Source organism: Polyodon spathula, chromosome 15, assembly GCF_017654505.1.
Source record: "Polyodon spathula isolate WHYD16114869_AA chromosome 15, ASM1765450v1, whole genome shotgun sequence".
NCBI lineage: Eukaryota > Metazoa > Chordata > Actinopteri > Acipenseriformes > Polyodontidae > Polyodon > Polyodon spathula.
This window is the reverse complement of record NC_054548.1, coordinates 23,161,557-23,181,338: the sequence shown is the minus strand read 5'-3', so window position 1 is coordinate 23,181,338 and position 19,782 is coordinate 23,161,557. Positions and strand designations below refer to the sequence as shown.

At 37.3% G+C, this 19,782-nt stretch overlaps 1 protein-coding gene across 1 annotated transcript in view; it reads left to right on the top strand.

The window, feature by feature from the left end:
- LOC121327547 (interleukin-1 receptor accessory protein-like 1) overlaps positions 1 to 19,782 on the top strand; it is a 109,747-nt gene that overhangs the window by 23,136 nt on the left and 66,829 nt on the right. The window contains exons 2-3 of the mRNA XM_041271620.1: positions 10,147 to 10,333; positions 15,087 to 15,240. Coding sequence (XP_041127554.1) covers positions 10,147 to 10,333; positions 15,087 to 15,240 — 341 coding nt within the window. The remainder of the gene's footprint in view (positions 1 to 10,146; positions 10,334 to 15,086; positions 15,241 to 19,782) is intronic.

Here is a 19,782-nt window from a genome sequence, read left to right as displayed (position 1 = left end):
GCTGTCATTACCAATAAGTCAATATGGGAAAAAGTAAAGAACTATCTGAAGACCTTAGGCAGAAAATTATTTATTACCTTAAAGCTGGACAAGGATACAAGAAGAATTCCAACCATTTGAGTATCCTCCATTATCAAGAAGTACAATACTGATGGTACTGTGTGACAGAGATAGAATGATTCTTGGTGATAAATCTCTCTCCCGACCTGTGAGGTGCTGTGTAAAGGGAACAGAATGCCCTGGACTGGATGGCCAGACAATTCATTCCCAGGGTTAGAAGGAAGTTGGTCATCTAGAAAGGGGGCGGAGCTACTGTACACTAAATCATAGACCCGGAAGGGAAACAACATGGCAGGGAAACGATGTGGCATTGGAGGAGCGGTTGCAGTAGTTAACCAAGGGGTCATGATTGACTGTACAAAAGGGGTGTAGCAAAGTGATCTGTTCCTTTATATGGTTACAGCTGAACTGGAAGGAGACTGTGTATTGTAATCATGTTTTGTTTGTTTTATTCTATCATGTCTAAATAATTACTGTTGTTATAATTAGATGGCTGAACACGATATGGAGCTGTTACCAAGGGCCAGCACATCACTGCACTTGTTTCACGATAAACTATATTTACATCGCGAGCACTAAATCACTCACTGTGGACTTGTGTTTGTGTTACGTGTGGGTGTTTGGGAAACAGGACTGTTATTAGTTTGGGATGAACGCATGAATTACAACAGAGCAATGCACGCCGCTGTATTGCCTGTTCTCATTGTTATTGTTTATGCCATTTTGTCATCAGACGTTGGATTGTACAAATACATTTTGTATAAATCACTGCACCTGGATTATCATTGTCTGTCTGTTCATTGATCACTGCTGCATTCCTGCACCTGCACACTATTAACCACTTTGCCACATTATACATAGAATACTTAATACAATAAGTATTATTTCTAATAAAATATATAATTACACTATGTAACACAATTTTTGTTCCTGGGTAGTAAGTGTTATTTCCTAATTGCTTATGCCTCAATAGTATAGAAAATGGCTATTATTCCCCACAAACTTTGCTTTTGTGACCAGGACAGTGATATTTTGAAATTTACCTATTTCCAATGAGAAAACGGGCGAATTTGTGTCTTTTCGTTCACATAAAGTCAGAAAAAAACAACATATGAATCCAAATTAACATGTATTTATACTAAAGTAATACAAACATGACTACAAAAGATTTAGAAGTGAGTAGTTTTTCAAGATTTACGATTATACTGTAAATCACTTTCATGAATCAGCCCCCAAATGTAGTCTCCCATCATGTTCTCGTTATACTGTCCTTGGTAGCAACGTTGAAAGTCCAGTATATCCTGGTGGGAGCGCTCGCCTTGCTCCTTCGAGTACGCTCCTATGTTGTCCTCGAATTTATCAAGATGAGCATCAAGGATATGGACTTTGAGGGACATCAGCCATCTACAGCCCATTGTGCCGTAATTCTTCACCAGAGTCTCAACCAGCTCCACATAGTTTTCGGCCTTGTGATTGCCCAGGAAGCCCCGAACCACTGCGACAAAACTGTTCCAAGCCGCTTTCTCCTTACTAGTAAGCTTCTTGGGGAATTAATTGCACTCCAGGATCTTCTTTATCTGTGGTCCAACAAAGACACCGGCTTTGACCTTTGCCTCAGACAGCTTAGGGAAGAAGTCTTGAAGGTACTTGAAGGCTGCCGACTCCTTATCTAGAGCTCTGACAAATTGTTTCATAAGGCCCAATATGATGTGCAGTGGTAGCATCAGCACCTTCCGGGGGTCCACCAGTGGCTCCCACTTGACGTTGTTCCTCCCCACAGAGAACTCAGTCCGCTGTGGCAAGTCCCGCCTGTGGTAGTGCGCCTTGGTATCCCTGCTGTCCCAAAGGTAAAGATAGCAGGGAAACTTGGTAAAACCGCCTTGGAGACCCATCAGGAATGCCATCATTTTGAAGTCTGCTATGACCTCCCAGCCATACTCATCATACTTCAAGGCGTCCAGCAAGGTGTTGATGCTGTTGTAATCCTCTTTGAGGTGCACCGAGTGAGCCAGGGGAAGAGACGGGTACTTGTTACCATTATGGAGCAGCACGGCTTTGAGGCTCCTGGATGAGCTGTCAATGAAGAGGCGCCACTCATTCTGGTTACAGGCGATTCCGATTGCCTCGAACAGACTGGTCACATTGTGGCAGAAGCAGAGCCCATCTTGACGGGTGAAGAAGCTGGAAAAAGGTTGGTGACGCTTCCTCTGATCTGTGACTTGCACACTTTCATCCAACAAGTTCCACTGCTTGAGCCTAGACATCAAAAGCTCGGCATTGGACTTGGTGAGACCAAGATCTCTAATCAAGTCGTTGAGGTCTTTTTGGTTGGGGTAGCATGGGTTTCTCTCCTCAGCTCCACCTCTGAAATTGTCATCTGGATCAACAACATCTTCCTCGCTCTCTGACTTGCTGCTCTCTTCTAAAGACGTCTGCTCTCTCTCCAGAGGAGTGTATACGGGGAGCTCATGGCAGTGTGGCACCGGGGCGATGGATGAAGGAAGGTTCGGATACATGATAGCAGGTGCATTCTTGCCAGTCCAACGTTTGGAAGGGTCCACCATGCAGAAGTAACAGTTGCTTGAGTGGTCAGTGGGTTCCCGCCAAATTCTTGGGATAGTGAACTTCATGGCTCTCTTTTCCCCTCTGTACTATCCTACAAAAATACATTTATTTCACCCATGACTAATGTGTAAGAGATTCTTGCAACATTTTTCATATATGATATATTTTTTCAATAACATTGAAAATTGTAAAACATTTTAAAATTAAAAACTTTTACAATTTTTAAAATTTTAACAAATTCCGAGCAACAATTGTCCATCTTACCTTCCAGAGTTTTTTTGCAGTGCTCGCAAGTGAAATGAGGTGCCCAGGGTTTGTCTTGATCCCCGACTGGCATGCCGAAATATGCCTTGTAGGCCTCACACATCTTAGCAGATGCTTCCACGGAGTACTTTTTCGCTCTTGTCTTGATAAATTGGCCGCAGACACAGCAAAATGCGTCTGCCGGATGCTTGCAGCCTCTTGATGCCATCTCAGAAAAATGCAGCTATGTATCCACTTAGGCAGCTGGAACTAAACTGAACTGGTGGGCTTAAGGCCCCTGTATTTATACTATTATTTATATTACTGGAAAGTTCTAGAAGTTACTCCAAGTTTACTCAGCACTGAATCTATCTGGAATGTTCTGGACAATAGGTACATTTCAAAATATCACTGTCCTGGTCACAAAAGCAAAGTTTGTGGGGAATAATAGCCATTTTCTATACTTTTGAGGCATAAGCAATTAGGAAATAACACTTACTACCCAGGAACCAAAAAAAAAAAAAAAAAATTGTTACACGGTGTTGTCATTACGTTTGGAGAATGTCTAGTGAGGCATACAAAGAAAAGAACACCATACCTACTGTCAAGTATGGAGGTGGTAATAGTAATTGTTCCTCTCATGGCACAGGAAATTTAGTTCCAATACATGGTAAAATGGATTCCATAGCATACCAAAAGATATTGGTGAATCATCTGAAACCCTCTGCTACAGAACCTGGTTTAAAGTGCAACTGAATATTCCAACACGACAACGATCCAAAGCACGTATCAAAATCTACTTCAAAATGGTTAAAGAAGAATAAAATCAAGGTTCTGGAATGGCCGAGTCAAAGTCCCGATCTAAATCCAACTAAGAATCTTTGGTATGAGTTAAAGAAGGCTGTGCACAAGAGAAGTCTTCAGAATTTGAATGAACTAGAACAATTTTGCATTGAAGAATGGTAAAAAATCACTAAAGAATCATGATCTAAATTAGCATTTTTAGAGTTTTGCCAAAAAAATGATGAAATAAATAATTGTAGACATCTATTTCTTGTAACTTTTTACCCTCATCCACAAAAGCAAAGCTATTGCTACAAAAGATTGTTTTTTTTTCCTAAAACTTTTTGTTTTCGAGAAATTTCTAGAAATTAGAAATTTCCAATGGGGTATGTAAACTTTTGACTACAACTATAACTATACAGGCAGTCCTCGCACTTACAACACAATTGGTTCCTGAAAGTCACATTGTAAGTCGAAGCGTCATAAGTCGAAGCACATTTTCCCATAGGAACAATGTTATAAATTGGGGTTACGTTCCTGACTCTTTGGCCTGATAATATATTTTTACAAAAATGGTACTGCTGTTTGGACACCGAGCATGCGCACATGACGCATGGCTCAGGTCTCGCTGTGTCGTAAATGCTGTATCGATGTCGTAAAGTTGAAGCAGTGTAATAATGCAAAAGAGTCGTAAGTGCCATGCATCATAAATCAAAGCGTCGTAAGTCGAGGATCGTCTGTATATAAAAAATCATATTAAATTACCCTTCATATTCAAGTTTAAGACTGACAGGAGATGGCCAAGATTTTGTGCTTTTTCTGTCAATAAATGTCCCAGTTCTTTTAAACTGTCCTCCCCCTGTATATCTGTCATGCTTTCAACTTCATAGTTTCATAACCTCGGCCTTTGAGTAAAAGTAAATTAAAGCTGCTGCATGGCAGAAGATGGATGTCCTTTGCAGTCTGTGTCTGACATAGGTTTGACAGCTAAGCCCTCCTAACGATGACTCATTAGGTGAAGATCCTCAAAGCTATTTACTCCAAAATGCCATTAGCTAATTTTTCTTTCAGACAACACAAATGTTATCAAATCATAAATGAACAACTTGGGCATTACATTTGAGTCAATTTAATTTGAATAGATTACATTTGGAGTAAATAGCTTTGAGAATCCAGCACACTGTTTTTAAAGTATGGATTTCATTTAAAAAATGATGTGATTTAGTTAACATTTTAGTTTTTAATGTGGAGGAATAATTTCACATATAATTCCTCTCTGGCGACTGGATTTAAAAATGCTAGATTGTTCAGGCAGTTTATTGTCATTGTGATCCAAGTAAATAAAGTGTGGGGAAAAATGCCTAAAATGGCTATTGGAGTCTACCATGGCTTTTTAACTGTTGTATGGGTGTATAATGACAATGGTTGCATGTCTAATTTAGACATTAGACATTTTGGGTCAGATTCTCAGAGCTGTTTACTCCAAAATGTTATTAGAATTAATTTTTTTCTGGAACGAAAATAGAAAAACCAAATAAAATTCTAATCAATAACCTTGGACTAAATAAAAAAGTGGCTTATTTCTGGTTGAATCACTTTATTTGGTGTTTTGTTTTTTTCCTTGATGAATAAACTAGAGAATCTAGCCAAAAGTGTGAAAAATAAAAAGCCAAGAAAAAGTCTTTTTTGGGAAATGATTTAATTTTTTGGGGAAATGATTCAATTTCTACTTCCACTTTATATCTTGTGATATAGTGGTTTAATTGCAATGTGGCATTCACAAAACGTTTCCTGTGATACCTGAACATAACATAGTCTCTGGGGTCATTAAGGGCTGTGGCGACATGTTGAACATTTAGTTGAAATGCATTTCTTGATTCAACAGTCTGCACCCTCCTAAGATCATGACTAACCACATGACTAAACTCCATTCGCCAGCCTCCTGTCACAGAAACAGCAGCATTAGACACTATTGGCAAAAGCAGAATGTATTTGCTTATTTATTTTAAATATTCATACAGGGGAATCTATCTGGAATACAGAATCTCATTTGTACAGGTGCCCAGGTGTTGGAATTATACATGGTAGCTAATCACAACAAGCCTGATGCAGAATCCAGAACAACTCAAATTAAAGTATTTGTTAGAGGAGGAATTGTTGTCATGTACTGTTATATATGATTGCTCATTGGACACTTACTTTGGCATTCTTTGCTAAAGCAATGGAATTGCAAACGGTCATCCCAACATGGCTATTCCATGAAAACAGTTGTTTGTACATTGATGATATTTTCATGGAATTGCCCAATAGTGTTCTAGTGATCCTGTTGCAAGATATTAAAAGAAAACTACAACAACAAACTATTTAGTTCTTATGCTCTATTGTTGTAATGCCTGTCTCAAGCAGTTAATGATTTTGTAAAGTGATAAAAGAAATTCCATCTGTCTTCCAATTACTTTTGTAACAAATACTTTAATATCTTCTTGTAGTGTGGCCAGTTATAGAACATCAATTTTGGCAAGTACATTTATGCCAGCTTGCACTATATTTACTTAATGTGTAGGACAACAAGGGTCTCAATCAATGTAACGACTTTATTTTTGCAAAAGACCATTTAAAGGAGGGATAACCTAGGATATCAAATCTATTTGCTTGCCTCTTATTCACATTATCAACATTATGTTGTACTTAAGATTGATTAGTTATTTGTGCAGATTATTCAGTCACATTTTATATGAACTGGAGTACAATTTACAAAAAGTAACATAGCAGTTAATGATGAAATTACCTAGAATTTTCTCTGTTACATTGTTCCACAGTAATGATTTGGTTAAGGTTAGTACAGTGGTCCTCAAAGTAATTTTGGCACGGGCATAAATTAATCTTACTTGGCTGTTTGCGGGAACGCTAACTATTGCATAGGTTCTTGTCTTACACAATGCCTTCTCGCAACATGTTATATATATTGTAGCGATCTCGGTTCCCACAGGCAGGCGCATCATACAGGGCGAGGCAATCCACACACCAATAGGGGGCGGGCGTGAACCCAGGACCTCTCGCACTAAAGCATAGCATCAATACCACTGTACAAAAGAGTCGACTCCTTTGCAAGCCTGCCTGCGGGAAACAAGATCGCTGCAAAAAAAAAAAAAAAAAAAAAATATATATATATATATATATATATATATATATATATATATATATATATATAAATATATATTTATTTATTTAGAGTTTTAGTGGGGTTATTCTTGGCTCACTCTAATAAGGCCAAGTCTCAGGTAGTAATTGTGCGTGCTGCGCTTATTCTTTTAAATAACACTATGTAACACAATTTTTGTTCCTGGGTAGTAAGTGTTATTTCCTAATTGCTTATGCCTCAAAAGTATAGAAAATGGCTATTATTCCTCACAAACTTTGCTTTTGTGACCAGGACAGTGATATTTCAAAATATCACTATTTCCAATGGGAAAATGGGCAAATGTGTGTCTTTTCGTTCACATAAAGTCAGAGAAAAACAACATATGAATCCAAATTAACATGTATTTATACTAAAGTAATACAAAAATGACTACAAAAGATTTAGAAGTGAGTAGTTTTTCGAGATTTACGATTATACTGTAAATACACATTTGCCCGTTTTCCCATTGGAAATAGTGATATTTTGAAATATCACTGTGCTGGTCACAAAAGCAAAGTTTGTGGGGAATAATAGCCATTTTCTATACTTTTGAGGCATAAGCAATTAGGAAATAACACTTACTACCCAGGAACAAAAAAAAAAAAAAAAAAAAAAAAACATTGTTACACGGTGTAATTTACATAAAATACACAATGCAAATGTTTTTTTAAATAGCATGTTTACACAAATAACCGTGAATAAACTCACATAAAAAAGTGTAGATAGTGTCTCGCTTTGTTTCAATTTGACAGATTTGTCAACACTACTCTGTTTCAAAGATCGCTCATCTCCAGTACAATTATTCAGAGAAAGTGGATTCATAACCAAATATACTATGGTGTTTCCCTTGTCTGGTGAAATAAAAAAATACAGAAAATTAAATTCTAAATACTGAAATGTATTATTAGCGAAATTCACTGCTTACTAACATATTAACACCCCACATATTAACACCCGCCTCTGCTCACGAATGATTGGACAGCTGTCAGATCTTTTACTTTCCCTTTGGCTACTCACTCGCCTTCAATTTTCATGCAGAATACTGTGAACGGCCTCTGCTTGCTTATGATTGGACAGCTGCCTAAGACTTGGCAGATATCTGACTCTCCTATTGGTTAAACTTACTGTCAGTACCTGCACCTGAAACAGACACATTTTATGACCCACCCAGCTAACTTATGATTGGGTTACCGCAGAGACAATGCAGATATTCAATTGGTTGATTATATCGCCGTGTACGTACAAGCACAGCATAAGCGAGCAGCACTGTCAACAGACTGCTGTGGCGCTTTTGTTGGAAAACGTGTTTAAAGCTTTCTTTATTTTCCCACGCTACGACCAGAAATGTGTTCATGACCCATAATTTAAGAACAACTGCCACGGGCACGATGGCCTGGCTTCACGGGCACGAATTTGCCCGCGGGTACGACCTTGAGGACCACTGGGTTAGGATTTAGGCTAGGGTTACAATGAAATAATACAAAATGTTTTATAAAGGTGGTTACTAGTTGTGGTTTCCAGGTTACTATAAAGTGTTAGTGATTTTTCTAATACAGATTCTACCCCTAATAACTCTCTGTGTTGGTGGTCACGTGATCACCTGATTGCAGTAAGCTTTGGATTTACCTATAACTCCATATTATTCATCCCTATAAATATGAGTTTACAAACCAGCTGCCGCTGCTGCACTGACTACTTTGTATGTCTCATAAACATTTGGCAACTTCAAATTTTCAGTGTTAAGGAAATTCCTTGGGCAAAATCTAACTGTAAAAATCACTTTGACCTATGTGGTTGCCATATTGGGGTCATGTGACTTTTTGGTTTCCAGATTATAAAGACCTCCCGCTTCGGGATATTGCCTTCATACTTGGCTCACGCAGCTGTATTAGAGATTCACTGGGTCAGGTTCTTTCCTAGCTTTTTGTTTTTTACCTTTACCTACAGTACACTTGCAAGGATGCAAATTAACATGGACAGAGACATTTGAAATAAAAATAAAGAATATTATACTTTCACTTGTATTGCTAAGTTGGAATATATCCATGTGCTAGGTCACACCTACAATACAAAGAGTAACGTCGTGGGTAGCTATTACAGTGCTCTGTGTAAAACCCACACTGGATCTGGAGTTAGCTCTCGCTATAGTACACACTTCAAGCTATATTAATGTTTGGTACACAACTGTATTCTCTGATTCTCATGCTTAAGTTCCATTACCAGTGTTGGCCATTAAAAATTAACCATTTTACTGCTGCAATATCATGATACAGACCACATGCTTTGACAGGGTATTTATAGTTATAGATACACAATTGTTGTTTTCTGTGATTCTCTAACTAAAGTTCCATTACAAGTGATGTTGAATGATTTGTGATTGCTTTAGATTGCTTTTCACCTCTGACCATATCATTGATGTAGACCACTCTTTTTCAGTGTCTTTACAAACTGTATTTTATCATTCCCTAAATAAGTTCCACTTCGATTATGCTACTGGGAATTCTTTGTTTTTGTTCGCCAAAACTCCTTTTTATAATTTGAAATTCCAGGCTATGTAGAAAGAAAAAAAACAATCTCAAGTTAATAAATTGAATACCATGTCTTCATATATTAACCACTGAAAAAAGAGTATTGAAAAAAAAAAGATTTTTGGAAAACAATGCATGCATGGTAAACAGTAATAGAATGAATGCTCATAATGCTTATTATGGTATATGTATGTCAGAAATATGGCAGTTTCAGTGCATAACTGGCAGAATTGTGTTGTAATAAAGAAAAGTTGTGGCTTTATAGTATTTATTAGTTGTAAACTTTGCATGCATAATGTCAGACAGCTGAATGGGAATACCAAGCAGATACTGGTCTTTTGTAAGTAGTGACACACTATGGCATAGTGCATCCTCATTATATCTGTGAGGAGAAATACCTTAATTCACTGCAGACATTAAATAAAGACATTTCCAGATGTCTTAACATTTTCAATGTTTCAATATTTCTTTCTGTTTTTTTATGCTAAATATTCTGAATGTTCCCCAATCATCTGCTGTTTGGTAATACTCTGCAATGGATCTCCCTGATAGGTGGATGAAAGTATAATATTAAATATTATATTACTAATATTAAATAAAAATCCACCTGCTTATTAATCAGGATGTTGTGTAGACTGTATAAGACCCATATGGGACTGTCTGTCAAATCCAGGTTTAAATGTGTACTAAAAAGGGCATTGGAACGTTTAGGAATCCAACAATCCAAATGGCTTTGTTTGTTCTGAAAATGAAGCCTTGACATTCACAGAATTTCTTTCATTGCAGGAACTCAACGTATTGTATGAAGGTTTCTATGTCATTGACTGTGGCTGAAAATGACACAGATCTCTGCTACAATTCCAAAATGAGGTACTTTGAAAAAGCTGAACTTAGCAAAAACAAAGAAATTTCATGCCCCGACATCGAGGATTATGGACTGCCTCACAGAGAGCCCAATATAGTATGGTATAAGGTAAGCGCCATTATTTTTACATCATTTGAATTATAGAAAAATCAGCATGTCAAATATTTATTTTAAAAAGACCTGGTAGCGTTGAAAGTAAAAAAAGCAGCCAAAGAAAATGTAATCTTTAACATTGTTTGCAAATACATGTCATTTCCTGTTAGTATATACCTTCTACACAATACATACAATTTTCAGACTGTTTAGGGCTACATTTTTATTATATTTATTTCTATAGTTAGAACACAATACTATAAGTAATTATTGTATCATTCTTGTGTGCCCACAGAAAACATAAAAATAAATGTTTACGAAAAATGTACTGAAGCATAATTGGACATTTGTTAATCAGACTATATATTGGAGACTCCAGAGTGGCAAATATATCAAGGTCTGCCATAAATACACTGTTCCTTCTGGGTTCATATCCATGGGACTGCTACTTGTATGGACACACTTACAGAATTGGGAGGTCAGAAAAAAAAAAAAAAATCAATCTCATTTAGAGCTGAAGCAGAAATTTAAATTTATGGCAATCACCTTTTTAAATTTATTGGTTGCAAATATTCAACATGGACATATTGATTTTCTTTAAAATATATAACCAGTATTTTTAAACAGGAATAAATCCCTACCCCTTTAAAAGCATGGTGAGTGCTGTTGCCTCAATTAGAATTGTAAGGATGACATGGCTGATTTTTAGGTTCTGATATGCAGCAGCCTGAGCAGCGGCAGGATCGTTAAGATGTTAGTACAATGCATAACATTTACTCCAATTTATACTTCAATGTTTTTTTGGAGTCTTGTTTTTTTTTTTTTGTGCAGTCCATTGGCTGGAAACCTATAGTGACTACTTTTAAGAACTAAATAATCATAATTTCTTAAATTAGATACCACTTAGACCAGGAAATAAAGCAGTCTCATTTGCAAATGTTTTCTTTTTTTTTTTTTTTTTTTTTTTAAAGTGAAGTTAGTAATATCATTATTATTCATTACAGGAAATAGACTCGCAAACTCAACTGTTTGTTTGCAGACTTTATTCCTTGTACTTTTTATTTCGGTTTGAAATACAGAGATGTGCAATCCGATATACAAAGGTTGTATCATGCTAGTTCTGCATTACAGGCACCTGTCTGAGTGCATTATGAATCCAGTCCTCATAAAACAATAATACAAATCAATCACATAAAACGCAAACACTACCTGAGCCATTTTACCACAGGGCAAAAAGGGCAGCTGCCCAGGGCCCCTGGGTAACAGGGGCCCCTTCCAGTCACAAGAGATAAGAAGCTGAGGATGAGCTGACACCAAAGGAGGCTTTTCGTACTAAGGCCTTTCTGCGGTATATCGACAGGCTTTTGGTATGCCTGGAATATCGGCTAGCAACTTACAGTATGTGATCTGTGGATTCTAACAAACTTTGCAACGATGGTCCAGGCTCCATTAGACTTGCTGCAGATAAGTTGTCGGACTTCTACATACGTGATCTGGATATCAACTTTGGCGATGAGTTAATTCAGTTCCAGTCATTCCTCTCTGTCTTCTTGTATCAGAAAAAAGAAGACTGTAGCCTGGAGCAATTTATGTATAATTATGTTCAGGTTACTTTTCCTAAACCAGAAATTGCTTTAAAGATCTATCTCACATTGATGATCACTAACTGTTCTGGAGAACGATCTTTTTTTGAAAATTAAGCTGATCAAAAACTTGCAATGGACTACTATGACCCAATGTCACAGATATTACCATAATGAATGCTGAATCGGACATGCTTCGCAATGTTGACTACAGGAACATTATTCACACATTTGCCACCCAAAAGGCACATAAGGTAAATGCTTTGAAATAAATAGTATACATATTTAAATTTGCTATAATCTGAACATGGGTGGGGGGTGTAATTATGGAAACATAAATAGGGGCCTGTTGGAAAACATGGATCGAGAATTGATTAGCAGTTTGCTACACATATGGACTGGCAGAGCTATACTGGTGTTCTTTTCTGAAAAGATACTAATATTGCAGATAGCAGACTGTTTGGTTCAAATTGCATGTACTGCTAACAATTTATAGAGACCTTGTGTCTACAAGCTTCTTGCCCAGCATTGACTGCAAGCTAACAAGATAACAATGCTGTGGACCAGAAGGGGACAGGCTCTAAGACTTTTGGAATGTAAAGCATAAAGGGGCTAAAAAACTCCCAGGGACTGCCATTGGACCCAAAGGTTCTCAGGGAGAATAAGAAATAATGCCACTGGAATCAAAGGGTCTCAAGAAGATGACAAAAACCAGATGTATGGACCTTTTGGGCACCAGGGGTCTGAAGAATGCACTGAGTTCAGAGGTCGTCACACTAGACTACACACACACACTAAATTAAATATATGGTAACAGAATAATGTGTTGTACCTTTGCTATTGGTTAAGTATCAGAGAAAGAGGAGGTGGACCATCTATACAGAAGGGTATTTAATGTCATGCAAAAATTGTAAGAACGAGTATTATGTTTGTCCTGTACCTGGGACCAGACTCCCTGCATATTTCAATAAACCTAACAACTGACTGAAGAAAAGGACTCTGTGCATTTTCTTGATTCTACTTACTCACCATCCTTTTTTTTAAGTTACATCAGGGCCCGACCAGCAGAGGTTTGCCCAGGGCCCCATAAGTGTTTAAAATGGCCCTGAACACTACATAGTTACTGTAATACACAATTAAGATGAACATTTTTTAATGCATAATCATAAACTGGTAAAAAAAAAAAAAAGATGTTTGTAGAGCGTTCTCGCAAGAAGGGACTACTCCTTCCTAACAGATATAAAAATACACCAATTACTAAATACAGTTATTAATCAGTATAGTGAAGAAGGCACTGGCGTCTATCTAACTTAACTGTGTTCTTAAAGAATTCACTGTGACAAATACAATGATTCTTGGTTGTAAATCTCCCTCCCGAACTGAGAGGGTGCTAAGCAGTGAGAGCAGAGTTCCCTGGATGGGCTGGCCTGACAGTTATTTCCCAGGGTTCAAGGGAAGTAAGCCAGCTAGCAAGGGGGTGAGACTCAGTTGCAATAATGCATTGACCTGGAAGGGAAACGATGTGGGAGCCGCAGATTGGATAGGCGGTTGCACTGGTTTACCAAGTGGTCATGTGTGACAGCATAAAAGGGGACAGAGAATCGTAATCTGTTCATTTGCTTTGGTTTTTTATTATGAAATTGAGAAGGACTGTGAGAGACCCTGTAACCAGTGAAGCAGTATTGTGAGTGTTTTTGTTTGTTTGTCTGTGTGTAATCGTCTTGTTTGTAAATCACTAGACGGCTAACACTATTCCGGAGCTGTCACCGAGGACCAGCACTAAGCCAGAACAGCACTGCACTACTGTCACAAAAATAAACTGTATCATCCACCATGAGCACTACTGCACGCACCCAAGACTGGTTACCGTGTATGTATTATTGTGGGACAGATACTTGTTCTTTTTTATTATTTATTACCGGAGGATTATTGTTACAGCAGACCTGGATACAAAATAAAAAGCACTTTTTAAACCAGAATATAAGGCTCTGTCTGTTTCATTAACACACTGCGTCACTCCAGTACCTGTTTCCACTCAGCCACTTTGCCACAGTTTTTACTCATTTTTACTCTATCTTTATTGTTTAATCTTTGAAGTAAAAAAAAAAAAAAAAAAAAAAACACCACACAACATTAAACTGATTAAGTAATTGCTGCAAACGTTTACAACTCAAAAGGGATATCGTTACTCTTAGTAAACTAAGAGCACATAAACATGGCTGCCATTATTAATTAAATACATGAGAGAAGGAGCTGTTTAACTTGCACACAGGTTAAGTAAATACATTACAATTCAGAACATTGCTATCTAGAAACAATTCAAAACATTCCTTTTTTATCAGTGCCACAAACAAGCAAATCCATCAAAGGGTTTAAAAGCAATGTCACCCTCATTGTTTTTAAATTTCTGGTCTGATTTGCAGGGTGAATGTGAAATTTCAGATCTGCCAGACATTCAGACACCTTAATTTTACTTTTACAATTTAATCTGCCTAGTAAGTACAGATGTCTAAAATGTGTGTGCCTCACAGGAAGAAATAAGGGTGGTGTTATTGAGAAAAAAAAAAAAAATACCTGAGACAACCTGACAGCAGAAAACATGTAAGCAATGCTGAAGTTTGTAAGTTGAGTTGAAGGTAAGGAATACCAAAAAGTAGAGGTCCAGCAATACCATTACAGACCTCAATATCTTATTTTCTCACAAAATATCCTTGAGGGATACATGTCTTGAGCCTGGCTCTTTTAGGACAGAAAACTTTGGACTCTAAGTGTAGAGACTGGAGTTTGGTCCTCAGTCACTGCAATATATATTAGGCTGATGTGCTTTCATTAGTGTGGCACACAGTGGGTAAAATATGTCTACTGGTGGTTACATATTCGATTTATTCCCCTACACAATATACTAACATACAAACTTTGGAAAGTGGCTAGGTATGCTGATTGTAGTCTCCTACAGTGAATGATCCTGGTATGTTGGTCTCAAAACCCAGAGACCTGGATTTGATCATCAGTCTCACACCACTTGCTCCTTCATTTTAATGCAACAGTATTTTGTGTCTGGTAATGCCTTATAGTACCACTTGTTTGTCTTTTGATTATTATTCAGACTGTTGCTTTTAACTGAAAAATGTGTTGAAATGCTGAACTGCATTTCCATTCTTTTTTCTTTTATTTTATACTTAAAGGAATGCAAGCCAAAAGTATGGAGACAAACAGTTGTACGGAGGAAGGATACTCTAATTATACGGGAGGTTCGAGAAGATGATATCGGGAATTACACTTGTGAACTGCAATTTGGAAACTTTGTAGTACGAAGAACTACAGAATTAACTGTAACAGGTAAGCACTGAAACATCTTTAAACCTTTAATGAAACAGGATTATGCACGGCAGTGTTATGCAGCAGGTTAATGCAGGGAGCACCGAGGGAATGCAGGGAGCACCAAGGAGCGCCGAGCATGGAGGCACTGGGTGAGCGTACGGGGTACTACACATGGAAGGGCCATGTGCCACCGATTAAAACCCAAGGTGCTATGCAACGGGTCAGTGTGCTGTATTACGCTGAGCCGAAGCTACGAGGCGTGGCACACTAAAACACTTTACAGTCTGGATTGAAATTCCAACGACAAACTTGTAACAGCGTCTGCTGCTTCTCTGCAATCCACACTAAACCACATGGTTGTGTGACTTAGTTTGGAAAATCAATAGCTCAAATTACCGTTGCATCCAAGGAAGGGGCAAGCCAGCTTCCGAAAAGGAACAAGCGAGGTAAATCACTTAATCAAACAGTCTCAAAGAGAAAGCGATTCTCACGAAAAACGGAGCAAGTGATTACAAGTCAGCTCAGGTTGTAGTGAGGAATCAAATGGCAAAGGTTGCTGTGTGATGGAGCGTCTTGTTCCAGAATGGCACAGACACATGGTCACACCAGGCCTATTAGGCAGCTTTTTAAACATGTACTCAGGTCATGTGACACAAGGGTCATTTCCCAACTCATGTTTCGAGATTGAAAGGGAAAACAAGGTGCTGATGTATGTTGTTTCATTTGTGGGTTTTTTGTCCTGTCACCCTGATGTGATTTTGAAAAGAGTTTGTGCTCCACACTAGCCCTGGCCAATCATGAAGTGGGAGGCAGAAAGGTCTAGCAAATGAGGATCAATCCAATAAGCAATGTTGTGCTTTCTATGATTTTGATAAACATTTTTAAGTGCCATTTTTCACTGGAATTTTTAAACATTTACTTGGATAATGTTTGCCTATGCGACTGCCACTTTAGTTAAAACTGCTGTTTAGTTCAATTTAAATGGACCACAATGGATTACATTCCTATTCTCTGTATTGTTCTGGCATGAATGGAAATCCAAACATTAAATTAAAATAAATAATACAGGCTTGTTTCAAAGTTTATTTTGTGCACAAACTACAATTTATTAAACAATACATTTGTTTGGAGTACATTTTCAGTTCAATTTAGAGACAAAGAAATATTACCAGCTGCGTCCATTGTAATAATTAGCACAAAGCCCACACATTTTGTTGCAATTGCAAGCAATGCAGAAGCACTGCAGATGGGGTGGGGGCGTTAGTCAATACATTACAGCTGAAGAAACCATTTCCTATTTAATTGTTGTTTAAAGCAGAAAGTTCCAGTCTGGGATACATTTACCTGGGGACTACTTCAGCACTTTTCTTAACAAAGTCTTGAAATATTGAAGCATGAACTTTAAGCAGATATCTCAGAAAACAAGAATGTTAAGAAATAATGTGTAAGTCTTCTGCCTTGATTTGGCAAGGACAGTCTGCTGCAATGGGTTTGTCAGTTGTCTCCACCACACGCAAGCTACTTTAGTATAAGACAATTGAACGAGTAATGTGCCTGCCTGTTTGTGTGTATAGATATATATATATATATATATATATATATATATATATATAATATATATATATATATATATATATATATATACATATTCACACCGAAAACAGACCTTATTTTTTTAATTGATGTATTTTCCCATTAATTGAACTTACCATTCTATAATTTATTAAAAATGAATAGAGACTTTAACATATATCTACATTGCCAGCAGATTGTGTCTAGTGGTTTATGTTCATTTAATTGTCCTTGACCTTATTTGGGGGAAAAATATTTCTGCACTGGTAGTTCTATTTTAAAGAAGCAATTTTGGTAAGTCTTGTCCGCCTTTGTAAATCTCTCTCTCTCTCTTGTTTTGTGTGTCCTTTATGTTCCATTTATATTTAATCAAGTAGTTTAATGAGTTCTGCATTATTCTGGGAATGTAAATAGGATATTAATGTGATAACTGTCAATGTATACATTTGCAGCTGCATTGAACACTGTCTGGCTGAGTGGGAGGAGATAAACATTAATGCTTCTGTGTAAGATGGATCTAACATGTGTATTAGAAAGACCTGTAGGAATCTAGTCCTTCAAGTGCCTTTATTATCTTTTTGAATTTAACATAACTCCCCTAGATTTTTATTTAAGAGTTGTATTGATAAGTTAAGTGGTAACTTACACTGACATTTGACTTGCACGACTCAGAATGTGCCCACTCAGATTGGCACAGTTGTATGACACTGGTGAGATATGAAAATTAAAACTGAGTTATCACACTAAGCAACAAAGCCTCTGAAACTTGTTGCACAATTAAAATCTTTTGCCTGTAAAAGGCAAATAATTTATTATTCGTCAAAAATTAGTTAGTCATACTGGATGAATCACAGTATATTTCTTTATTTGAAGTTGTATAATAATATTTATTGTGCACTATATGGAATAATATATGTATCAATTTACAAGCCATCCTCAACTTAGGACGCACAGCACTTCCGACTCTTTTGCATTATTACCCTGCTTAGATTTTACGACATTGATAAGGCATTTACGACACGGCGTCATGCGCATGCTCGGTGTCTGAAACGCAGTACCTGAAGTGGGCGCCCTGACGTAGTCTACCGTGTTTTTTTTTATTTTTTTAGGCATGTAACTTTTTTTTTTTGCCATTAACAATGACTGATAAGAGCAATTGACTCAAAACGAAACCTAAGCTGTGAACTCTGTCACATGTTGAGGGACTTAACTTCAGGCGATCATATTTCCTGCTAGGAGTACCACATACATACACCGAACACGTCATTGGAAAGCCCAGAGTCTGTACTTTTAAACAAGCCAGGTGGGTGTCTAAGTAATATGCGTGTAACCACCGGGCTGAGTGTAAAGAGTTACATAAATATTTGCATGAGTACAATATAACGGGTCATTTTTGTAAAACTGTATTATCTGGAATACAGTTAGAAATGTTACCCCAATTTATAACATTGTTCCTATGGGAAAATGTTCTTCGACTTACGACGCTTCGACTTAACGCGACTTTCAGGAACCAATTGTGTCGTAAGTGCGAGGACTGCCTGTATTTGAATTTACTGCATTTTGTATTATATGACAGTGGGACTGACTGCTCCACTTACATCTATAGGGATTCCTAATCGGTAAATCCTAGGATTACCGTATATGTACTGCTGATGTGCTTTCCCTGATACATTTCATATTCGTTTGCTATACATGCTTGTGGATAGGCTTTATGTGACCTGGGAGTACAGAACAATTCACCAAGTTTAGAAGCAGATATAAATGTGTTGTAAAAATAAAAAAAATGTGTGTTTTATTTGGGTCATTCCTCATTTCAGGAAGCTAACCCTCTCCCCACATTACAGCCATTACAGAAGAAGAGGTATGGGGTGAAGTAAGCACTTTGTAATTTACATCTATCCGATTACAGCTTATTATACCACAGCAATATAGACCCTGATTTTATTTAAGAGCAATTGCAGCAGTCAATCATGTTCGCAGGTTCGCATCCATTCCTACCTTATAATTTTTCTTGTGCTCGGAATTCATTTATTCTGTGAATAGGGACAGGCAATTACTGTCTAGTGATTATGCTAAACAGTAAACATCAATATGCCATGTTCATTTTTTTCTTGCTGTAGGATGATATAGAGTTCTGACTTATTTGATTTGTACCTGGATAGGATTGTCAATTATCTGCACACTACATTGCGTGTAGCATATTCTGTTTCAGCTCTGTTTTTTTTCCTACTATATTCATATATCTAAGAATTAACAGTCAAGTAAGTATAGAGATAAAACATATTATAGATTATTATCCCTTTGTTTAAATTAGGTTGCATGTTGTTTATTGTATTTTCTAATGTTCCTAGTATTGTCCAACAGAGATGTGATATGTCTTTTTTCACTTGTTTACTTTTATGTGGTCATAGTGTGTCATAAGACAAATCAGGAGAGGAGCCTTTGCTTTCAGACCTCAGCTCAACAACACAAGACCATGCACTGGGACCTCCACCAAGCACCCCAAACATTGTGACCTGTTATTGAAGCCTGCTGTGCTCAGTGAAGATAGCTGAGTCACAGCCACTGCCTTGAGTGACATAACGCTTTCTCATGAGTGGTGTTGAATAGTTGCCTACAACTCTCACAAAGCATCTAGTGGATTACATGACATGCATACATTTTGCAGACTAGGGGAGTTTGCAATTTTGCTTACAATCTCTTTTACCACTCAGTGGACATTATTTGTATCACATTTGGCCCCTGAGTCTGGGTTTACTCACCCCTAATGTAGATCAATATTATAAAGATCATGTAAAGCTAAGAACACTATGGGCTAAATTGAATTATGTACACTTAAACAAATACACCTGAGATTCACATGTGTGAAAAAAAAAGAAAACAAGCATTAACATTGGTCTTTGTCTTATATTCAGTGGAATCAATCAGCTAAGGTTAATCTGGGACTGTTCTTTTATTTTGCAAACTACATGAACTAAACTATAATGA